Here is a 23,521-nt window from a genome sequence, read left to right as displayed (position 1 = left end):
GGTGCTTTGGGGATCCTTGAGTCCCATGGCATCTTCCCCTCAGGGCTCAGGGAAATGAGGTGCCACTTACAGCCCACTCCTAGCTTACCCCCACCTGGCTCACACCTCCCTTTGCTCCCTGTAGATGCCGGAGCTGCCCCAGCCAAGGATGTTGCTGTCCCCATTCCTGAGAAGGTGGCTTCCAGCCGGTCAACCCAGACACCCGAGAAGCACGTGGAGCCTGTGGCTGCAGGGGCCCCTCCCACCACACCGCCACGCAAGCACAAGGGAGTGGTACAGAAGGCAGCTGCAGCAGAACAGGAGGGTGCCCCCACAGGGGTCCTTCCACCTCCTGCCCCCCATGAAGAGGGAGTGCCACCAGATCTTGAGCTTCCACCCAACATCACTGTCTATGTGCCTCCTGAGCTGATGTTCACCCCTCCTCGGACTGCTGCCTCTCCCCATACAGACACCCCCACTCCGGGCTCCCCTGCACCCCCCACGGACACTTCCCCCCCGCCCCAGGCTCCGTCTCCTTCCAAGACCCCCGCCGTTTCCCCAGTGTCAACCACGCCCAGCTCAGCCCCCACGCCATCTCCCACCCCCAACACCACGCCTTCACGGAAGATGCCTCCCTACATGGTAACCTCCTTCATCTCCATGCCCCCCACATCACCCCCTGTGCAGGAGCCCACCACCACTCCCCCACCCTCCAAGGAGCCCCCAGCTGCTAGTGGGGTCCCAGGGGCAAAAGACAGCACATCACTGCGGCAGGGTGTCCCCCAGAAGCCATACACCTTCTTGGATGAGAAAGCACGGTGAGTAGCGGTAGGACAAGATGCTCTGCCAGGGGTGTTCTTGCAGCACCCCACACCAGGGATGCTGAATCCTGCCCTGTGCCGCAGAGGCCGTTTCGGGGTGATCCGGCTCTGCAAGGAGAATGCCACAGGGAAGCACTTCATGGCCAAGATTGTGCCCTACGAGGCGGAGCGGAAGCAGAGCGTGCTGCAGGAGTACGAGATCCTCAAGGCGCTGCACCATGAGCGCATCATGGCCCTGCACGAGGCGTACATCACCCCCCGCTACCTGGTGCTCATCTGCGAGAACTGTGCTGGCAAGGAGATCCTCTACAGCATTGTGGACAGGTACAGGGGGGCACAGGGCCACCGGGGACAGTGGCTGGTATGGGGCTACCTGCTGATGGCACCTGCCTCCAGGTTCCGCTACTCGGAGGATGACGTGGTGAGCTACGTACTGCAGCTGCTGCAGGGCCTCGAGTACCTGCACGGCCGCCGCATTGTGCACCTCGACATCAAGCCAGACAACATCATCGTCTCAGGCTCAAACGCCCTCAAGATCATCGACTTTGGCAGTGCCCAGACCTACAACCCACTTGTGCTGCGGCAGCTGGGGCGGCGTGCTGGCACTCTGGAGTACATGTGTGAGTGGGGCACCACGGGTGTAGTGGCCTGGAGGACAGGGACAGAACTGGGGCATGCTTATTGCCAAAGGGGTGCATGTATGCCTGTGCTCTGGGGGACTTGGGAATGGGGAGGAACTGTGTCCTTGGGGGTGGTGGGAGGCCTTTGGGGTGCTGGGTGTGTCTGTGAATTTCTTTAGCATCGCTGGGGTCAGTGGGAGAATCTGGGTGCTGTGGGGCAGTTGGGGTATCCTTGGAGGCTGGCTGGGCTCTGTCAGGGTGCTGCAGTGAAGTGCTGTGGCTGCTGGGGGTGCTTGGCTGTATGGGTGTTGGGAATGCTGTGGGTGTTGGGGATCCTGGGGATCTGGGACTTCTGTAAGTGCTGGGGATACTGTGGATGCTATGTGTGCTGGGATGCTGGGGCTGGTGTCTCTGTGTATATGACAGACCTGCTCCCCTGCCCACAGCGCCAGAGGTGGTGAAGGGAGACCCGGTGGGCTCTGCAGCAGATGTCTGGGGTGTTGGCGTCCTCACCTACATCATGTAAGACAAATGGTCAGGGGGATGAGAACCTTGAAGTGTAATCAGCCCCACCCAGGGCTCGGTGCCACAGAGGACACCAAGCTAATGGAGGGCTGAGGGATGCTGTAATCCAGCAGACCCTTCCCAGCTGGACATGGGGAGATGAAGACACCCTGGGTAGCTGTGGCTTTTCAAACCAGGGATGGGGGGGAAGTGGGAGAGCAAGTACCCTCCCATCGCTGTCCCCCCAGCCCATCACCCCCTCCATCACCACAGGCTCAGTGGGCGGTCCCCATTCTTTGAACTGGACCCCATCGAGACGGAGAACCGCATCCTGGCAGGGCGCTTTGATGCCTTCAAGCTGTACCCCAACGTCTCGCAGACTGCTGCCCTCTTCATCCGCAAGGTCCTCACTGTCCACCCCTGGTGAGTGCCCAGCCCAGCCAGGGAGGACACATGGCACAGGACTGTGCGTGTGACTGAGCCAGCCCCCGCCACATGGGACCCCTCCAGACATCCTCAGTGGGAGCCTGGAGTCCATCACTGCTCTTGGAGAGGGCTGGGACCCCCGGGTTTTGCAGGGCAAGGGTGGTGGCTGGCTTTGGGGGGTGGAGCAGCAGAGGGCACCCCTGGCAGTCCCTGATGCAGAGCTGGCTCTGCCCCAGGAGCCGCCCCACGGTGAAGGACTGCTTCGCCAATGCCTGGCTCCAGGACGCCTACCTGATGAAGCTGCGCCGCCAGACCCTGACTTTCACCACCAACCGCCTCAAGGAATTCCTGGTGGATCACCAGAGGCGCCGCGGCGAAGCCGTCACAAAGCACAAGGTCTTACTGCGCTCCTACCAGGGCGGCCAGCCACCAGGGCCACAGTAACTGCTGCCTTGGCCGCGGCCACCAGGGGCCGGGGAGCCAGAGGAACATTCCATGGGCCGCAGTACGGGGCGGCTGAGGAGGAGCCGGGACGCGCCAGGATGAGTCCATGGACCTCACGTGCTGCTGTCAGGGGTGATGGTGGCCAGCGGCGTCATTTTGGCAGTGCTGATGAAGAGGAGGCGCTGCCGCAGCCAGACCAGCAGTGGGGTCCGGCAGTGGGAGGGTGGTGGGAAGCCTTGCTGCAAGGAACAGAGAATGTGGCAGAGGGTCGGGGGAAGAATGGGATGCAGATAGAGAGGCACGGGAAGCCCCGGGTGGGAGGGGAAGAGCTGCCAGTTTGCTAGCCAGCCCTGGCCACATGGGTCCCATCAGCCGTGTGCCTTACACTGCAGCCCGCAGCTGCCCCTGGCCACGGTGTGCCAGTCCTCGTGCTCCCCCTGGTTTGCACACCAGCACCAGAAGACTGAGGTTGCTCCAGCGGTTCCTGCAGAGAGGGGCTTGCTCACAATCCCCTGCCAGCCAGCACAGCCCCAGTCCTTACAGCTGGGAGGGGGGGCTGCCAGCCCCCCACCTTCCGCTCCTCCCAGCCCTGGTCCTGGCAAGTGGGTTTGTGGCTCCAGGACCGATGCCGGTGCCTTCCCTGGGGCTGTCGGCTGTGCCCCATGCCAGGGTGGGGGACTGGCATGCCCCCCCTCTTTGCAGGGGGGCACCCAGGTGCCATGCACATCTCCTGTGTCTGCTCAGGCCCACGCTGCTCGTGCTCTGCCCACCCAGCTCCAGACCTTGCCCTGTACCCCAGTACCAGCCCACCCGCCTGTCCCAGACCCCTCACCTGACCCCAAGGTGCTTTGCCCTGCCCTGTGCCCTCTCCTCAGCCCTCCCTGGCCGGTGGCACGATGTGGGGTGCCCTGAGCAGGGGCACAGGAACAGCGGCTGGGCACTCACCTTCCTCATGCTGCTGTAGTGATAGGGCTTTATTTATTGATTTTGGGGAGAAGGCGTCTGCTCATTCCAGTCCCCATTCCTGTCCCCTCCTCTCTGCTGGGCTCTGGAGTTGCCAACGTCCCCATGGTTTGGAGCAAGCAACATGCCAGAGCAGCAATAAAGACTCTGAGCAGCCCCTCCTGTTTCAGTGCCTTCCTGGGAGGGAATGAGTGTGAAGTGCAGGCCCTGGTATCTCGGGAGGGTCCATGCCCCAAAACCTAAGGACCTGAGTCCAGAAAGGATTCCATTGAGGCTGGACTTCCATGTTGGAAACCTGGTGAAAAAGAGAAGCTGTGAAGCACTGGGGCGAGCGCAACGGGGCTGATTCACATGGCCCTCACGTCATGGAGTGAAAATACGGAGTGCCAAAGGGCCCGATGGTGGCTGGGACAGCGGGACAGCAGGGCAGGGCTCCTGCTGCGGGCCCGGCAGGTGCCGCTGAGGGACCTGATGCCTGGCTATAAATATCCGCTACCCATAAGAGGCCGTGCCGTGCCGGCAGGGACCGCTCCGGTTACAGCCCGCTGCCCCCCCAGCCCCTCGGTGCTGTGCCGGCCTCGGCGGGCAGGGCACACGCGTACCGCCCGGTGCCTGCGGGCAGTCACACGCTCCCGACACACACACACACGTGGCTGCACACCTGTGCCTGCCGCACGCCTGTGTCCAAGGGCGTGTCAGAGCTCATGGTGTCCCCGCAGGGCGCGCCGAAGCGCTGGGGCACACACACAGCCGCAGCACCTGCCCTGCACCCTCACGCTGCCCTGCACAGCCGCACACGGCCACAGCCGCTACCCGCACACCCGAATGGATCGTGGCACCCCGCACTGAGCATGGCCCCCGCACTGAGCATGGCCCTCGCACTGACCATGGCCCCCACACTGACCATCACCCCCGCACTGACCATGGCCCCGCACTGACCATCATCCCCATACTGACCATCATCCCCACACTGACCATCACCCCCGCACTGACCATCACCCCCGCACTGACCATGGCCCTCGCACTGACCATGGCCCCTCACTGACCATGGCCCCCATACTGACCATCACCCCCGCACTGACCATGGCCCCTCACACTGACCATGGCCCCTCACTGACCATGGCCCCCATACTGACCATCACCCCCGCACTGACCATGGCCCTCGCACTGACCATCATCCCCACACTGACCATGGCCCCCACACTGACCATCATCCCCACACTGACCATGGCCCCCACACTGGCCATCACCCCCGCACTGACCATGGCCCCTCACTGACCATCATCCCCACACTGACCATGGCCCCCACACTGACCATCATCCCCACACTGACCATGGCCCCACACTGACCATGGCCCCCACACTGACCATGGCCCCTCACTGACCACCGCCCCAGCACTGACCATCATCCCCACACTGACCATGGCCCCTCACTGACCACCGCCCCAGCACTGACCATCACCCCCACACTGACCATGGCCCCTACACTGACCATGGCCCCTACACTGACCATGGCCCCTCACTGACCATGGCCCCCACACTGACCATGGCCCCTACACTGACCATGGCCCCTCACTGACCACCGCCCCCGCCCGGCACAGCCGCCCCGCAGGCCCCGGCGCCTCACAGAGAGCGCGGCCGCCCCCTGGCGGCGGGCGGGCGGCGGCGCAGGGCCCGGCGCGGCGCTGACGTGTCCCAGCCACGTGCGCGGAAGTGGCGGCGGGGCCGGGCCGGGCCGGGTTGCGGGGCTCGGTGGCGGAGCTGGGGCTCCGTGCGGAACCGCCGGAGCGGAGCGGAGCCGCGATGCCGCTCAAGGCCGTCATCCTCATCGGGGGCCCGCAGAAGGGTAAGTGCGCCGGGCCCGCGGGGTGCCCCGCCGGCGCAGTGCCCGGCCGACCCCGCTGTGCTCCGCAGGGACCCGGTTCCGGCCGCTGTCCTTCGAGGTGCCCAAGCCGCTGTTCCCCGTGGCCGGAGTGCCCATGGTGCAGCACCACATCGAGGCCTGCGCCAAGGTACGGAACTCGGGGGCTGGGACTGTAGAGCCAAGAGAGAAGTGCTATTCCTTTCCTTTCTCATCCCTTCCTCCGTCCCTCCCCAGGTGCCCGGCATGAAGGAGATCCTGCTCATGGGCTTCTACCAGCCCAACGAGGCCCTCAGCCGCTTTCTCGTATCGGCGCAGCAGGAGTTCAAGGTTCCCATCAGGTGGGCAGGAGCTCTCTCACCCCTGGGGCACCCACGGTGGCACAGCCTGGCTCAGCCCTCACCTGCTTGCCCCAGCCTGGCAGCCCCCAGTCAGCGCTTTGGCATTGGTCAGGTGGGCTCTGTCCCACCGTGGATGAGCACAGCCTGACTCCCCCATTAGTTCCACCACCTTTGCCTTGCTCCCTGCCCTGAATGGTTCCTGCTCCAGAGATGCCTCTCTAGCACAGCTCTAAGCTGCCACAGTCTCCTTCTGTGCAATGCCTGCATGAAACCCATCACTGGATGGCAGGATTATGTCTCTCCAATCCTTCCTAGCCCTGCTGCTGGTTGGTACCACTAGACACCTGCTTCCCTAAGCCCTCCCTTTTTCCTGCTTGGCTTGTAGGTATCTGCAGGAGTACGCAGCCCTGGGCACAGGTGGTGGCATCTATCACTTCAGAGACCAGATCCTGTCAGGTGGTGCTGAGGCCTTCTTTGTCCTCAACGCAGACGTGTGCTCAGAGTTCCCCTTACAGGAGATGCTGGAGTTTCGGCAGCAGCATGGGGACATGCACAGCTTTGTCATTCTGGGTACCACAGTGAGTGGCAGTGCTGGGGAGCAGAAGAGCTGCAGTGCTCTGCCGTGGGCTTAGAAGCCAGCAGCTCCTGTGGTGGGTGGGTCCCAGAGCTCTGGGTTTCATCTGCTCTGCCTCCCTGTGCCTCCTGCTCCACCACTGCTAACACTGTCCTTGTTTCCTAGGCCAACAGGACACAGGCACTGAATTATGGCTGTATTGTGGCAAATGCAAGCACACAGGAGGTACTGGAGGGCCTTGGGGAGTGGAGCTCAGTGTGGGTGGCAGGTGCTGTGTCACCTGTGTGGGTCTGTGGTGCCACAGAGGGTGTGGTGCCAGATGGAGGGGCTGCACCCTGGGATTCATGTCTCTTCCCTCCCCTCCAGGTTCAGCACTATGTGGAGAAGCCCAGCACGTTTGTCAGTGAGATTATTAACTGTGGCATCTACCTCTTCACACCTGCAATCTTCCAGCACATTGGTGAAGTCTTCCAGAGGAACCAACAGGAGCTAGCACTGTGAGTGCCTCACCCTGCTCTGTGTCCCTCCCACCCCCCTGCTTCCTGGGGCTGCAGCAGCACGCTCATCCTCCATACTTTCTCTATCTTTTCTCCTCCTCTGCCATCACTCACTTGTTTCCTGGTCCTGCACCAGCTGTCCTTACCTTGGGTAAGTCTCCCTCTGTGTCTGCACTCGCTGCTCTCTGGGCTGGATTGATCCTAGTGGTAATGCATGCTTTCCCTCCCTTCTCTAGGCTGCTGTTTCCTCTGCTCTGCTCCTGGTCAGCTTGAGACTTTCCCTCTCCCTTTGTCTCTTCCCACCCCATTCTCATTCAGCTCTAGACTAGAGGCTGAGCAATCCTTTCACCTGGGAATGCTCTCCTCCCCTCTCCAGCTCTTTGCACCAGCCAGCCTGTCACCTCACCCCTCTGCCACCACCCAAGTTAAAATCCAGCTGTGCAGGCTCTGGACTGGGGACAGGATCATACACCCACCTGGATTAGGTGGGGCTCTTGCACCATCAGCTTCTGGCTCAGAGCTTATTTTGGCTGTCCCTCTGCTGCTCTGGGGCTGTCCCAACCCAGCCTGGCAGCCGGCCTTCTCCCCACTTTCGAGAAGAAGCACGTGGCTAGGTGGGAATCTGGGATTGTCAGAGTCCCTGAATTTGGGGAGGGTAGGTCTGCTGGGGTCCTTGGGTGAGGCCATGGCTGGGGTGAGTGTCTAACATGGCTTTTGCTTCCAGAGAGGAAAATTCCAATGGCTGGCAGCGTGCAGAAGTGATCCGACTAGAGCAGGACGTTTTCACTGCCCTGGCTGGGAGTGGCAAACTCTATGTCTACAAAACTGATGGCTTCTGGAGCCAGATCAAGTCAGCTGGGTAAGTGCTGGAGCTGCTGTAGCAGGAGCATTGAGTGATCTGTACCAGGGCTGGGAGTGCAGGGTGCTCAGGCAGAGCCGTGGGGGCGGGTGGGCGGTGCTGATTTTGGATCCTCCTCTGCCCTGGTAGCACCAGAGTGACAATAACAAGCTTCTGCTTTTCCTCCTCCAGCTCTGCTATCTATGCCAGCCGCCTTTACCTGAACCAGTACAGCAAAAGCCACCCAGAGAGACTGGCCCAGAACAAACCTGGAGGCCCTGTCATCCGAGGTACCATTCTCACACACTAACACTTTTGGGGCTGCCTGGGGAGGCAGTGGGACCCACGAGTGGGACCTCCCTTTATCTGAGAGGCAGGGGCTCCTGTGGGCTGCCTCCCCTGAATCCACTGCCTTGTGTTGCAGGGAACGTGTACATCCACCCGACAGCCTCCATCGACAGCACTGCAGTGGTGAGTGCAGGCTGGGGGGACCCTGGGGCTGGGACAGGCTCAGGGGTGCCAAGGGCATCACTGTGCTTGTCCTCATCACCTGCCTCTGCCCTCACAGCTGGGCCCCAACGTCTCCATAGGGGAGGGTGTGACGGTGGGCGCCGGGGTGCGCGTGCGAGAGTCCATCGTCCTGCACGGCGCCTCGCTCCATGTAAGTGGGGTTTGCCTGAGGGAGTCGGTGCTGACCCCCACCCCGTGCAGGGAGCCAGCAGCACCCTGCATTCCCCTCTCCTTCACCCCAGGACCACACCTGTGTCCTGAATACCATTGTGGGCTGGGACAGCACGATTGGGCGCTGGGCGCGGGTGGAGGGGACGCCCAGCGACCCCAACCCCAACGATCCCTATGCCAAGATCGACAGCGAGACCCTGTTCCGGGACGGGCGCCTCACACCGTCCATCACAATCCTGGGTATGTTGCTGCTGTGTGGAATCACCCCAGGCCTGCTCACCGAGGCAGCTGCTCCCCTCCAGCTAAAGCCTTTGCCTTCCCCTCCCAGGCTGCAGTGTCACCATCCCGGCTGAGGTCGTAATTCTCAACTCCATTGTCCTTCCTCACAAGGAGCTGAGCCGAAGCTACAAAAACCAGATTATCCTGTGAGTCATGGGCAGCACCAGCCCCCTACTCCCTGCTGTGCCCCACAACAAGAGCCTGCACTGAGGCCTCACATCCTGGGAGGTTCTCAGCACCCCCAGAGGGGTAGGTGCAGGCCAGGAGCCCTGCAAGTGCCTGACTACTGCTCCAGACAGACATTAAAGCTGATGAGCATCAGCCTTGCATGCTGCTTCTCTTGCAGCCCAGGGACCAGCCCTGGGCCAGGGTGAAGGCTCTAGGGACAGTACGTTGCCCTGGTACAAGCCTGTGTGTGTTATGCAGGGAGCACTTGCTGCCTGCAGTGTCTTGGGTCCAACTTTGTGTATTTCTCCACCAAAGGGCACTACCAGCACCACCTTGCCACTCCTCACCAGGCTATCCCTGCACTATTTGCTGTCTGCAACTCCCTGGAAGGTCTTGGCCCATCTCTAAGACCTGGGAGCTTTGAATGTGCCTGTCATGTGTAGGCAGCTCACCCCACAGGAACAGATTGAGGCTCACGATTTCAGCATGATTGCAACAGCCTGAGCTGGGCTCCTGCCTGTTGCTGGGAAAACAGCAGTGCCAGGCTGTCCTAAGGGCACTGGCACACACACATGAGGGCTGGGTCGGACTGGGGGCCTGCTGGCCCTGGGGGGAGCTGCAAGAACACCCCCTTCCCCCAGTACCACCTCTGCCCCCTGGGCTCAGTGCGTGCCAGGAGAGCTGCCAGCCCTACCAAGCCTGCTCTTGTCAGGCTGAGACCTGTGCCTGCTGCCTAGGCAGGGCTCAGAGTGAGGGCAGCAAGCCCCTGCTACCCTGGTGGGCTAACAGCCTCCTTCACACCAGCATGGCTGGAGCTTGGGGGGGCTCACTGCATATCTCCCCTTGTCACCAGCCACATCCTCTGGGCACCAGAGCAATCAACTTACATGTGAGCAAGTGGCACAGATTTAGCACTCACCTTGCCTCAAAAACCTGATTTTATGGAAGGCAGTTTCCTCCTGAGCCTGGCATAGATTGTCTACAGTAACCAATGCTGCCCTTTGTCCTTTTACCTCCCTGGTTTTGAACTCTGTGCTAAAGCCCTGCACTCCACCAAGGGCCCCATCTTCATGCCTCTCATTTTCAGCAAGGCACTATATTAGGTATTCTCCATCCATCCAGTACCATCCCAGTTTGATGGATTTGGAGTAAATCCTTGCTCCTAGCCCTGTGCCTTCCTGTGCCAGTTCTCCTGTGGTCCTGGGCAGGGATTAGCTGTTTCCTTTGCTTTAAGCACATTAAACTCCTTCAGTTTTGCCTCTGCCTTGGATGTGTTAATTTCCTTGCCCTCTGGTGTACACTCCTGCACTGGAGAAAACTGAGCCAAAGTACTTGCTTTCAGGATTGCACACGAATTTTCTCTCATGTGCCCCATCTGGTCTGGCTTCTAGTAGGGACAAAGGTTTATTGGCTGCTTGATGTGGCACAGGGGCATTTCTTATGCCTGTTGTGTAATGCCTCTTTTCCCTAAACTCCCTCTGCCTGGTTGCCCCTTCTGCAGAGTTATCTGGGGGACAAGCCCTGCCTGGGACATGGCTCCGTTACAGCACGATCCTGCTTCCCCCTCTTGGAGGGAAGGAGCTGTGCAGCCCAGCCCTGCTTGGGCTTTGTGCAGCTGTAGCACTGCCTGAGCTGGAGGGGAGGAAGGAGTTAAAGAGGCCTCCACCGAGGTGCCAGGAAGTCTGGAAACACTTTAAGGTTGTCCTGCCCTGAGCGGCAGCAGCTCCAATTACTTGAGGCCAAGTAATCTGGGCTCCAAGAGGGGCCTCCCACATCCAGGGCTCCAGAGCAGGAGAATCGGGCTTCAGCAGGGTGGGAGGGGGCTCTGCCTGCCCTCCCAAAGCACGGGTTCTGTGGAGCATTGCTCAGCTCCTGTCTGCTGCACAGCCAGGCTCCAGTGAGCCCAACCCTGCAGCAGCAGGGCAGGACAGACAGCAGCCACAGCCAGGTGTGTTTTGCTGCAAACATTTAATACAAACCTGATTCAAAGTACAAGCACTAGTGTAGTGTCCCTGCCACCACAGCTGGACAGAGCCAGCTCTGCTCCCCAGTCCCCAGGGAAGCAGAGCATTGAGCCCGGCACTGTCACCCCACAGGCAGCTGTCTGGTCCTGCAGCGTTTGCTCCTCCTCCAGTGCCAGCTCCGTGTCCCGAGGGAGCCACTGCTGCAGGCTACACAAGAGAAGGGAAGAACCGGCCCACCTTCCTCGGGGTTGGCCCCTGCCTGCGTGGGGAGAGATGAGTCAGGGGTACAAAGCGAGCTCCCCTGGGCCCCACCCACGCCCGACAGCACTCACGGGGGCCGGCTGGCCTTGCCCACGCAGCTCCTCAGGGTGCTGGGGAGGCAGCAGGTGCCAGCTGGGCTCAGCTGGTCTGACCTGCGCTCCGGAGAGCCAATGGGCTGGAAGAAGGGTCCTGCAGGACAGATTGGGGACAGCTATCTCACCCCAGCCATGGACACCGACACCTTTCAAGGAAGCCGAAGGCCATGATGGGTGGGGGCTGGAGCTCCTGTGCTCACCACGTTCACTACCTCCCAGGACTGCCACTGGCACCAGGTTCTCCTGCTCTGTCTCCACAAAGCCTCTCCAGAAGCTGGGTGGCAGTGAAAGGAGTCGAGCCACCACCTGGGCAGAGAGAGGTGTAGGATGGGGACACTGGCAGTGCCCAGGGTGCACCCCACACCTCAGGGCCCCCTCACCTTGCACTGCCGAGGCGTGTCCTCCATGATGGCGTGTGGCGTGGGGTTGGCTGAGCTGTATCCCACCAGTGTAGGGCCAAACACACGGGACAGGTTGAGCACATCCATCTTGCAGTCAGGGCTGTGGGACACCCTACAATGGGGGAACAGAGGGTGTGTGCATGCTGCCCAGCTCAGGGGCTCCTCATCCACAGCTTCCCTGCTCTAAGGCACAAAGCCTGGGTGAGGGGCAGAGAGATGGGGAGATGAGGAGAGACCTGTGCCTGGATGAGACACTCACCTGAGCAGGTGCAGCATGAGGAAGGCCAGGGTATCCCTGTTGGCAGGGGGCAGCTTGCTCACCACATGGCGCAGGGCTGTGTCACTGGCAGCATCATCCGGGATGTCTGTGGCGGCGCCAGGGAGCAGTGTCAGGGGAGAAGCAGTCCCTTTCCCCTCCCTCACCTTGGGACCCCTGCTCACCAGCGGCCTTCAGGAAGGCAGGGCGGAGGCTGAAGGTGACCAGCGGTTCCTTGAGTCCCCGCAGAAAGTCCTTAAGCACCCCGCACACCACGTGGATGTCAGTCACAGTGCCGAGGGCAGGCAGCGCTCCCCCGGCCCGCAGCAGCTTCTGCTTCCACTCCCGCACCAGCTGCTCGGCGCCTGGCACCCGGTACAGCCCTGTCTGGGGCACAGGGAGAAGGGCTCAGCCCCTGGGAACCACAGCACTGCCACCTTCACCATCCCGGCCCCTACCTCTGTCAAGCCTCGTTTCTCCACCTCGGTCACACACTGCACCACCAACGTGGGCACCAGGGGCGGCGTGGAGGGCGCGAAGTCAGCCAGCACACCCTGGGGAGAACAATGCCAACCTGCGCTGTGCCCACCAGCCAGGCCTGCAGCCACGGTGGGCAGAGGCTCAGCATCCTAGGGCCAGTAGTCCTGAAGCCTCATAAGGATGTGGAGAGGCCCCCAAGCACTGGTGTGATGCCCCCTCACCTCCTGGGGCCAGGCGTGGTGCTGAGGCCTGGGCGTGCAGAGGCTGGGGCACTGCTCCCGACACTTGGTGTGCAGCAGCAGCTGGCACTGGCAGCACTTGATGGCAGTCTTCCCAAAGCGGATGCGGGAACCACAGACACCACACGGCTCAGGGCGGATCACCTGGAGAGGGGGAACAGGATCAGGGGCTCCCCTTCTTGCAGATACCCAGTAACACTCCTTTAACTTCCCCCAGCCAGGTCCCACTGTCTCCATCCATTCCCCTGGCAGGTGGAGCTAAGGGGTTGGGGAATGTAGGACAGCTTTGCCCTCCCACCTCATAACTGTCCCCCCTGCCCACCTCCCCAGAGGAGAGAGAGGCTGGGTCACGCACCGTTTTGGAGGTGAACTTGTGCTGGACTGCTGGGAGACTCCGTGGGGGTGAGGGGAAGGGGGCTGGTGCTGGCTGTCCCACTGAGCTGCCCTCAGTGTGGCTCTCCTGCCCCGCAGCACGGGAAACCGGATCTTCACTGGTGCCCCAAACTGTGGTCAGCTCTGCAGAGGGAGGAGGCTGTGGGGGGACACCTGAAAGACAAGCCACTCCATCTACCAGCTAGGATGTGAGGAGGCTTCCCACCTCCCAGGGAATCTCTGCCCGAGACAGTGGCATCTGGCATGTCCAGAGGGCCCCAGTACCTCCACGGTGGGGACAAGCATCCCCAACAGATCCCCTCCCTCTCCTGTGACAGCAGCACCTTGAGGCTGGTCCCATACCACCCATCAAACCCCTCCTCAGCCCTTCCTGTGACCTGCATGTGCAGAGACACGATGTCCCTGGCGAGAGCGGCGTTGAGGCACCAGAACAGCAGGCAGGAGGTTGTCAGCAGGGCCTGGGACCTCAGCAGGAGGGGGCATAGAGGGGACACACACCTGCCAGAATGGGACACCAATAAGACATGTGACTGCAGCCCCACAGCTCTCCAACATCTCCCACATGATCACTGGTCCACCTGATCCCCATCCCTGTGCTCCTGCATAGCCAGGGATGCTGCCACCATGGGAACAGGGGGATATGCAGGCTTCAGGACAGTGGTCCAGCATAGCCAGGGATGTTGTCCCCACTGGGACCAAGGTGATACAGGCTGAAGGACACAGGCACCCAGAGGAGACAGCTGAGCTCTGTCCCCACAGCATCCACAGGGCTGAGGGCTGCAGCATTGCCTTCTGGCACTGGGAAAGCCCCTGCACCCCATCCCTGCCCAGGGCACGCTGGGGTCTCTACTCACGGCATTATGGGGTACCACAGAAGAACGGTGCCGCTTTGCCATCACCACAGGGCCCACCTGAGGGGCCAGGGACACACGCTGGAAACAGAAGACAGTGTGAAGAGCAGGCCGAGATGCTCCCCTCCCTGACATACTCCCCAGAGCACCCAAGCCAAGTGGCCTCAGCCCAGCAAAAAGTCCCAGTCTCAGCTACTCCCCAAGCACTGCCTGCCCCACACCAGGCATGGTGGGGACTGAGGCTTCCCCACCAGGTGAGAGCCAGCCCTGGGGCTGGGGGAAGCCAGGTCAGGCCTGCAATGCAGAGGTGTGAGCAGAGCGGGGTGCGGGATGCCCGCACATGGTGATGAATTATTGAGGAGCCCAGCTGGGCGACGGTGGAGCGTAATGGAGTTTCTATTGATCGTGGGAGGTTTGCCGAGAGACGATGCTCCCAGCACAGCATCAATAAATTAAATTCCCTGCCAGACTCCTTGCAGCCTCCTGTACTGGGACAGAGGAGTATCTGGGTGTCCTCACCTTGCACAGCACAGGGCCAGCACCCCAGCCTGGGATGCACACTGAGGGACCCAAAGGGCACATTGAGGGAGCGTGATCAGAGCTGGGGGATCCTCACCCACACAGAGGCACAGATACCACCTCAACACCAGCCCCCAAAACTAACACATCCCAGCATTTCCTCATACCTGCCTGTCCGGAGCTTTGCGCTTCAGGGTCCGCACCAGTGTCATATCAACATCCTGAAAGGCAGCAGTGAGTCTGGGGCTGCATCAGGCCAGGGGCATCCCCAGCATTCATCTCCAGCTCCGACAGCAGCCCACCCCTAACCATGGATATACAAAGGAGCTGTGCCACTGCAGAAGTGGGGCAAAAGGACCCCCTCACTATTGGGGTAAGCCCTGAGACTGACAGCCAAACACTTCTTACCACATCATCCTCAGTGCGGTCATAGCTGATATCCGAGTGGGACAGGAGGGACTGGCACGACTCGTCCACTGCAGATGACCTGCAGAGTGAGTTCAGCTGGAGCAATTCCCCCCTCACTGCTGGGAGCCCACAGCTGATGCCTCTGCAGAGCCCAGGCACTTCCTTGCCCAGCCAGCCCCTCAAGCCCAGCAGGGATGAGGGGGAGAGGGGCACAGCCGACCCCAGGGCTGCCCGAGGGCTTGGGGTGAGGACCTGCTCACCTCCTGCCGGGTGCCAAGGCTGCCCCAAGGTGCCGGCCAGCCAGGGCACTGAGAACAGAACACTGCTCCCTGCTCAGTGCCTCGCTGCCCCATGGTTCCCGCATCAGCAGCTCGAGGACCAGCTGAAGTTTTCGCTCCTGCAAGTGAAACGGGGTGGTGGTGAGCAGGCTGAGGGCCCCGCAGCCAACCCCGCAGGGTTCCCCTGCGGCCAGCCCCCGACCTGCTTCTCCAGCTCAGCTTCTGCCCGGTGCCGCTTCTTCATCTCCACCTCCACCTGGTTTCGGGCGTGCTTGAGCTTCACCTCCAGCGCTGCCCGCTCGGCCTCCACACGGGCCAGCTGCTCGCGGGCACGGCGCCCGTCCTGCTCCAGCCGGCAGCATCTCTGGCGTGTCGCCTCAAAGCACCGAGCGATCCGGATGCAGTCTGGGCACAACAGCGGCGGGTGGTCACTCGGGACGGGGGGCCAGCCCCCAGCTTCCCCAGACCGCCCCGGCGGCAGAGAAGAGGGTGCCGGTGTGCCCCGGGCCGAAGGGTTACACACACCCACCTTCCTCCACGCTGCCACCGAGCTCCAGGAGCTGCAGCCCGTGCTCCAGCCGGGCCAGGAGCTGCCCGCAACGCTGCCGCAGCATCCCGCCGCCCGGGATGGGACGGGATCGGGGCCCCGCAGCCGGCACCCCCTTTGCACGTCTCCAGCTGCAGCTCCTGCCCCACGCTTTCCGCCGGGATACCCCGTGGGGCCTCGGCACGGCGCAGGCGAGGGGGCGAGGGGCCCTCCCGGCCGGCCTATGTGGGCCGGGGGCCGGGGTGGAGCCCGTCCCGGCCCCGCCTCCGCCTCCCGCCGCCACGGGGCTCCCACCCACCGGCCCGGGACAGCATTCCCGGGATCCCAAGGCGGGGGATGCCCCGGGGTGTGGAGGCAGCACTGGCTGCAGGGCTGCGGGGCAGGGTGAGGGTTGCCTTCGGGGGCAGGGGATGCCCAGGCTCTGGGTGTACCTGATGAGAGCACTTAAGGGGTGCACAGGCAGTGGGTGCGGGGTGCTCGGGGCGTGCAGCGGCATCGGGGGGACCAGGGGGCGTGAGAGGCGCTGGGGGTACCGGGATGCTGGAGGGGGCACCGCTTTGCCACGCCCGCATCCCGGCACCGGCGCGGGTATGCCAGAGGAGCCGATGTCCTTGTCCGCTGTCCCCCGCGCTGTGTCCCGCACACCGAGCGGCGGGCGGGGATCCCCCGCGCTGTTCTCCCGGCCTGGCCCGTGTCCTGCAGATGGAGCCACCTCCCCGCAGCACAGCCCCGCCGCTGCGCGCCTTGCCCGTGCTCTGCCCCGGGTCCCTTGCCCGGCGGTGCCAGGGCTGTCCCCGGCCCGTGCCCCTCCCTGCCGCAGCCCCGGGCCCTGGCGGCGCTGCTTTCTCGCAGGAGGGTCGGGGCAGGATGCGGGGGGCGCCGGTGAAAGGCAGCTCCCGCTCCCCGGTGCCTGTCCCGACCTGCTCCGAATACCGGGAATAGCAGCGGGGCAGGCGGCAGGGCTGGGCGTGCAAGTCCCTGCACACACACACACACACACACACACACACACACAGACACACACACACACGCACATAGAAATACTCATGAACAGCTCGCAGAATCCTCGCAGGCCTTCACACCCCCTCAGCTGACACTGAGCTGGAGAAGAGGTTTTGCACCCTGTGGACACAGAGCACAGCACCAGGTCCATCCCAGCACCTCGGTGACTCTTGGGAGTGGCTGTGGGCTCAGCAGGCTCCTCTCTCTGTGCCAGTCCCTCAATGAGAGCCTAGATAGTGACAAGAAAGGGGTATGGGAGAGTACTATTGCATGCCAGGGATGTGTCTCAGGCACTCAGTGAGAAAATAGCTGGGATCTCTACAATAACCAAGGTTATGTGGCACTGGGGACACTGGCCACGATGCTGCTGGGTGGGTGCTGCTGCCTGGGCCCCAGACAGTGCCAAGGCACGGTCCCCCTTTGGGACAGAGACCACTGGGGGCTGCGACAGGCTGGGAGCACCCTGGCAAGGCTTTGCTCCATCCTGTGCCAGACCATGGGGAACAGAGGGTGCCTCTCTGCAAAGCTCCTTCCTCCCAAGGTTGAATATGAGTCAGGTTTTGGAGCGACTTTAATTACTACTGGATCGATAGGCTCAGCATGGCCGAGCAAAATCCAATTGCAACCCCGGGGGCCTGCCTGCTCAGCCCTTCCTGCCCACTCAGCCCTCCCTGCCTGCCTCTGGGGAGGCACGTGCTCCCTCCCTGTGGATGCTCCTCAATCCCACTGGCCCAGCACCCAGCCAAGGGGGTAAGACCCCATCCTGCATATGCAGCCAGCACTGGGCCTGCTCAGCCCTAGCAGGGGACATGCATTCCTGGAGCAGGGCAGCAGGTGGAGATGCCCCAGCCTTGCCAGTGCTGCCCATGAGAACACACACACACACCCCTGAACCCTTTTCCATACTGAATGCATGGAGCAGGTCTGTGGTCCTGGACCACCTTGACCCTGGGCACAAGAACCCTCAGAAGGGCAGAGTGGCCTTGGCAACAAGCAGACATCCCCTCCTATGCCCAGGGATGGGTGGGGGGCACTTGCCACCTATCCTGTGTCCCCATCACCGCCTGCTACCCCCTCCTAAGCCACCCCGGCTTGGCCAGGTACTGCATAAATAGCTGTTTGTGTCTCCACTCGGCCCCTGCGTGGGAAATAATATCGGCTGATGGAACATAATGCCCTGCTTCACATGTTCAATTTTATCATTTTCCGAGGCAGGCAATCTTCGTTTAAAGCTGAATGGGTTGGGGAATGTTAATGAAGCGCCGGCGCTGCTCTGCACCGCGCTTTATCTCTTGGAGAATAATTTGGGTGAGCTCGGAAATAGAGTTCCCAGTCCCAATTCAAGTGGCGGCAGCACCGCATGCCGATAAAAGTGTAATTCCTGGCCAGCGCGTGGCCCTGAATACATGACAATTTAACTCCTGGGGCCCCGCGGGGACTGGCTGCCTGCAGCTGCCTGCTGCTGCTTTGGGCCCCTGTGCCCTGCGTGCCCACACCAGCGTGGGTGCTCAGCCCTGGCAGGATGCCGTCTGTCACTCCCACCCAGCCCAGCCACAGAGCAAAGCACGCACACCTGGGAGGAGAGATAAGAGGGCTGGAGCTGGGCTGGAAGAAATCAGTCTCCCTGGAGAGGCAGGACCCCACAGGCAGATCCACGGGGTGCTCTGGGGTTGGGGTTCTCTCTGCTGGGAGAGGGATGTCCAGGCACTGAGAGAGGGGGATGATGAGAGGGAAGGAGGGAGGGGCTGGGCTGGGGAATAGGCAGGAGGGAGAGAGGTCCAAGGGAGCATCACATCCAGACAGACTGGCAGAGCCAGGTGGGTGCTCATGGGCCAGGGGCACATGGTTGAGGGAAGGACTCCCCCAGGAGTCCCCCTAGGCCCTGGTGATCATTGAGGGGAGCAAAGATAACTTGCAGAAGGTGTTTGCTGGACCTGGAAGGAGAAATTCAGGTTAGCAGGAGTAAGCAGCCTTGGCTGCAAAGAGAAAGCCTTGCATGGTCTTCCTGGCTTGCTCTAAGCCCGGCCGTGGTCTGTCTCCAGCTCTCTCCAGCTGTGCTCTGGCAGCAGTTCCTGCACAAGGTGATCCTCGGGTCCTGCCTGAACTTCACTGTCCTGGACCCAGCTCCTGTGGCCTTCAGAGGTAGTGGGTGGGTGTTCCCAGGGCAGCACAGTACCCTCAGAGCAATGGTGCCTCACATCCTCAGCCACCTCACCCTGAAGACCCTGGGAAGGCGGTGTCTTGGCCAGTGAAGGGCCAGCAGGGCCTCTTGGGCACGACTCTGGGCCCTCTCTGGTGGGGCAGTGACAGACCCTTCCCCTGGGAATGAATGGGGCGGGCAGGTTTCCAGCACCGTTAATCAGGGCTGCAAGAGCCAGGATTAATGTGCACTCCAAGGCTCTCCAGTCCCAGCTGTGATCCAGCCCTCTGCTCTCAGCCAGAGCCGCCTCCACGCGCTGAATTATCAGCCTGAGTAATTAAGTGGAGAGCTTTGTTTTAATGCAGACATCTGATGCCTTCACACCGAGGAGCACAACAACTGTCGCGGGTGTTTATGCTCCGTGCAACACATCTGGCTCACGGGGAGAAAATCCATCTCCACCGCTGCGCGAGATTAAAGGCAACGCAGCTCAGGAACAGGGAAAGGGAAGCACAGCTCTGCAGCCAGCATGGTGGGCAGGTCCCATCCCCCTGTACCGTCCCACGGGGTCCCTGCACCCCGCTGGCAGGAGGCTCTGGCTCAGGGCTGCCCGGCAGAGCAGGCGTCGCCTCCGCGCCTCGGCACGCAAGGCAGCACAACGCGCCGCCAGATGAGGGATAATTACGAGCTCGGAGATAAATGGAAATAGGGCAAAATAAAACATGGGTTTATCGGAAGTAGATGGTGCCTGGCTCACCTGATACCTGCTCCTGATAAGAGAACTGGCTGTTGGAGGAGGAGGGGTGCAGATCTAAAAGCAGCCACTGTGCCATGCAGAAAATTATTGCTTTGCACAGATTAGGGGATTAGCACCAGTGCAAGGAGCTGGAAAGAGGCTGGTGTGGGAAGAAGCCAGGCTGTAGAGAGAGGAGATAGCATGCAAGGGAGCAGATCCTGCTGGGACCACTGTGGATTTGCCTCATTTAGTAGCTTCCTCTGCTGCCCCAAAAATGGGGGCTGTGAGGAAATCTGCCGATGCTGCACAAACACAGATCTCCTCTCTCTGCTTGGCCCCTGAATCACTGTGCTTTGTTCATCACACCCACTTGAGATGTCTGACTAGTTTCATGGATTTAGTGCTTTTCTTATGGGGCAGCCTGACACTGAGGTGAGCTGTGCTGTCATGAGCCCTTTCTCTGCAAGCTTACCCCAGCATCTCATGATCCCCAACACTTTGTGAGTGCTGCCAGTGGAAGGATTCCCTCACTCGCTGCCCGTGGCAGGGCTTTTTCCATCAGAGAGCTTGCCATCGCCTCCCATCGTCAGTGAGGGGAGAGGAGACTCCAGCTGGGAGTGTAACTGCTGCATGTGGCGCTCCCAGTGTGAGCATCAAAGGAACCCCATTGAGAAAAACTGTCTTAAAGAAAAAAGCTCCAGGTGGTTTCCAGCAAAAAACACGCTCTGGGCTGCTCCCCCACTGAGAAAAACATGTCAAAATTTGGCAGGAGACCTCTGACCCTGATCTAGTCTAGAAGCAAATGCCATTGTGGTTGAATGAAGCTGCCTTGCTGAGGCTCATCTTACTCCCTGTGGTGTTGAGCAGTCGGGGCTGGTGCAGCTCTGCTCCCCAGAAGAGCTGCCAGTTGGGATCGTGTGCTGGAATACGCTGTGCCTGGACACGCACATACTCCAGGGGCTTTGGCAAAATCTGGCAACGCAAACAGAGCAGGGGGTGTTTGAAGGAGCGGCACAAAATCATCCAGCTCTATGGCAGCCTGGGGTAATTTGAGGCTGGGAAATGTGAGCTGGAGCAGCAGGGGCCACACAGCCACCTCAGGGCAAGCAGGCTGATTTATTGCCTGCATGAGCCAAAATTGCAGCCCATGCTGGGGGGAGAGGCAGGACCAGAGCCCCTGCCTAGAGAGGCTCATTGCAGAGCAGCAGACATGCCACGCTTAGTAGGCACATGGGAACAGCTTGAGACATCCCATCCAGTCATGCCTGGCTGGGCATGACTGCTACCCATGCTCAGTGCCTCCTCCCAGCCAGAGCTCTGCAAGCAGAGCCCATGGCAGGGGCGGACGAGCCCTGAAGCAGCCTCAGGCGTGGGGACATGGTGGCCCCAAACCAGTGCAATGGGGACACTGGGCTGGCTATGGGCACTGTTCCATAGGGATGCGTCCGGATTATCCATGTGTAACACTGGTGCTCCTGCCACAGCCACCCCTGGAGGCAGAGCATGGAGCAGAAGCTGCAGCACATTCACCAGGATGGGAGAAGAGGGGCTGCCCTGCTGGCACTGCCATCTCTGGTGGCACAGGACACACCATGCTCCCCTTGTGCCAGGGCCACCCCATCTGCCTCACCTCCTCAGCTGCACCCAGCCCAAGTCGGGGATGGCTGTCCCCACCAACTGGAATTAGTTCCTTGAGATGCTATATCAAATGCTTTAATAAAAGCCTGATATTTCATACCTCTTGTCTCTTCACTATCTATTTATTTAGCAATTTTACCCCAAAAAATGCTACGAAGATGGACTGAGTAGATTTATTCTGTGTGAGCTCCAAGCATATCTTTATTGCTCCCTGTTCCCTTGCCCTCGAGGTCCTCAGCAGCATTTTTCTCTTAATATTTGCTCTATTATGTTACCAGGGATGAAGCTCTGTTGATGGGCAGTAATTGCCTGAACTACCCTGCCTTCCTGTGATGAAGATTGGTACCTTACCAGCAGCTGCCTCCCTGCTCTCCTGTCCTTCATCACAACATTATTGACTAGGAAAGTTCATTAATGAGACTCCTAATGACTGCAGCCGTGCCAGCCCAGCCCACAATGCTAACCTCTCCCATGTTTTGCCTTGGTGGCTGCTTGTAGGAGGAGGCATTGCGGGATGTTTTCTAGATATTTTCTGCATCTTTGGAGCCATGTGGGCGACTGAGCCATTTCTAAAACCCAGCTGATTCCCTTTGCCAGAGGATGCTGTCGCTGCCTGGGCTCTCACTCCCCTTGTTTTTGGGAACCAATCCCTTCCCTCCATGCAGGCTGTGCTGCCCAGACAGTGAAGGGGAGGTCTAGGTCAGCAGTGGTTGAGAGGTTTTGGGGGGTCCTGGGAGGGTTCCTGAGGCTGCTCTGTCCTGGTGTTTGCTTTGCTGCCCACTGTCCCAGTACCAGCAGCCAAGAGCCAGGCTGGCATCCAGCCAGGCATGATGCCGGGATTAGGCACTGCCTCCTACAAATGAGCTGTTAATTATCATAATCTGGTAATTGAGAAAAATCTAATTATGCAAAGCTAATGGATTTAAAGCTGTGCTGGGGAGCACAGGCCAGGGGAGCACAGCTGGGCAGGGCCAGTGTCGCCAGCCCGTGGCTACAGACACCACCAGCGTCCTGCAGTGCCTTTTGCTGCACTCTGGGCTGGGTGCCCAGCCAGGGCCAAACATCTGCAGGAGAGAGCCCAGTCCTCCTGCTCCCCTCCAGCCCCACTGGGCCTGGGAAACTCCTCTTCCCTGAGTCTGAGCATCCTTACCTCTGATTTCCCCACCGCCGCTCCTGGGAGGCTGGAGAGCACAGCCTGCTGTCCCAGCTGGTGTGCCCTCCCTGGCCTCACAGACACAGCTCTGCTCTGCGCCTCTGCTCTGCTCCTGACAGCAAACTGGGGCTGGGGGATCTGCTCACACAGGTCCTGAATGGCGAGCCCAGTAAGAGAAAGCAGCATCTTTTACCAGAGCAACTGAGATTGTTCAGAAAGGGACACAAGCTTTTGGGTACACAAGGCTTCTCAGCACTCACAAGCAACTGTTTCTTTCAGCTTCAGCGCTGGCCTCATAAAAGATTTTGCATCTTCCTGTGCACTGTGAAGGCGAGGGATGCTGAGTGGGGCTGGCCTCTCCACCATTGTCAGATATCCTGGCCTTGAGGTAGCACCATACTAGAGAGCCTGGCATTGTTCCTGTAGTGGCATGCAGGTGGTGCCAGCACCCGGCGTGCCCCCGAGGTCTGTGTCACTGCTCCCATGTGCTCTGCCACCCCTCACTTTTGCCTGTGCTCTTTCAGCTTTTGGGGATCCCAGAGGAGGTGTTTGAGTCCAAGGGCACAGGAGCTGTGGCAAGAGTGACACCTGACATCTTGGCTCCTTGGCCAGCTTGATGAGCTGTGCTTCAGAGCTGGTGCAGAGCTTGGGGTTCTCCCACATCTCCATGCCAAGGCACGCTGACCCCCAACACAAGCCTGGCCAGGCATCTTTCCTGAGCCCAGGGCCATGCAGCCCTGCCCAGGTGGCATCTACATGTCCTGGCCGGGGAAAATGAGGAATTTGCCTGTCTCCCCCTTCCCTGGGGAACCCACACTAAGTGCACGGAGAGGGTGGAAGTGGAAGCAGAACTCCAAGTAATTGCCCACAACCCCGGGGGACAGGCAGTGAGAGTGCCCTGAGCTTTGCAGGATGTTTCTGGCGCTGGCTGCAGCTCCTGCAGGATGTGGTGATCGCTAAGTACATCTGCGATCTCGGCACTCGGCGAGCTTCCCGCTCGGGGCAGGGTGCGGGCGGCCCCGGTCCCGCCCGGCTGTGCCGCACATCGCAGCCGCCCCGCCCGGGGCCGGCACGGTCCCCCACGCCTGGAACCCGCTCCGGCACCTCGGGCTGGGCGCGGAGAGCAGAGCCGGCCGGCAGCATGTGGCTGGAGGAGGCTCAGCG

General features: G+C 60.9%; 3 protein-coding genes across 8 annotated transcripts in view; 2 read left to right on the top strand and 1 right to left on the bottom strand.

Moving 5' to 3' along the window:
- SPEG (striated muscle enriched protein kinase) overlaps positions 1–4,046 on the top strand; it is a 32,299-nt gene extending 28,253 nt beyond the window's left edge. For all 6 annotated transcript variants that reach the window (XM_058028024.1, XM_058028026.1, XM_058028023.1 and 3 more), the window contains 6 exons: positions 125–797; positions 885–1,124; positions 1,197–1,420; positions 1,867–1,942; positions 2,198–2,347; positions 2,587–4,046. In XM_058028024.1, the coding sequence (XP_057884007.1) occupies positions 125–797; positions 885–1,124; positions 1,197–1,420; positions 1,867–1,942; positions 2,198–2,347; positions 2,587–2,794 (1,571 nt within the window). In that variant the 3' untranslated portion in view covers positions 2,795–4,046. The remainder of the gene's footprint in view (positions 1–124; positions 798–884; positions 1,125–1,196; positions 1,421–1,866; positions 1,943–2,197; positions 2,348–2,586) is intronic.
- A 1,446-nt stretch (positions 4,047–5,492) lies between these two features.
- Positions 5,493–10,260, top strand: GMPPA (GDP-mannose pyrophosphorylase A). Its single transcript, XM_058028030.1, has 12 exons — positions 5,493–5,603; positions 5,672–5,769; positions 5,856–5,959; positions 6,345–6,537; positions 6,699–6,758; positions 6,900–7,030; positions 7,755–7,889; positions 8,061–8,158; positions 8,293–8,339; positions 8,437–8,529; positions 8,621–8,789; positions 8,878–10,260. Exons 1-12 carry the CDS (start codon positions 5,561–5,563, stop codon positions 8,976–8,978), a joined length of 1,272 nt encoding a protein of 423 aa, XP_057884013.1. The 5' UTR covers positions 5,493–5,560; the 3' UTR covers positions 8,979–10,260.
- A 907-nt stretch (positions 10,261–11,167) lies between these two features.
- LOC131085621 (rac GTPase-activating protein 1-like) lies at positions 11,168–15,755 on the bottom strand. The gene is given in 16 exon segments (XM_058028028.1): positions 11,168–11,219; positions 11,293–11,430; positions 11,432–11,622; positions 11,697–11,829; positions 11,977–12,082; positions 12,159–12,360; positions 12,432–12,527; positions 12,675–12,836; positions 13,048–13,208; positions 13,463–13,583; positions 13,940–14,017; positions 14,623–14,676; positions 14,864–14,942; positions 15,124–15,260; positions 15,344–15,546; positions 15,671–15,755. Coding segments are annotated over 16 exon segments (1,998 nt in total).
- Between the last annotated feature and the right edge of the window lie 7,766 nt (positions 15,756–23,521).

The sequence above is a fragment of the Melospiza georgiana genome, chromosome 7, assembly GCF_028018845.1.
Source record: "Melospiza georgiana isolate bMelGeo1 chromosome 7, bMelGeo1.pri, whole genome shotgun sequence".
NCBI classification, from domain to species: Eukaryota; Metazoa; Chordata; class Aves; order Passeriformes; family Passerellidae; genus Melospiza; species Melospiza georgiana.
This window is presented reverse-complemented; position numbering and strand designations above follow the sequence as displayed.

Coding starts and splice junctions, on each gene's coding strand:
- GMPPA (XM_058028030.1), top strand. CDS start 5,561: ATGCCGCTCAAGGCCGTCATCCTCATCGGGGGCCCGCAGAAGG. Junction 5,604..5,671: donor CATCGGGGGCCCGCAGAAGG/GTAAGTGCGCCG, acceptor TGTGCTCCGCAG/GGACCCGGTTCCGGCCGCTG. Junction 7,890..8,060: donor AGCCAGATCAAGTCAGCTGG/GTAAGTGCTGGA, acceptor TTCCTCCTCCAG/CTCTGCTATCTATGCCAGCC.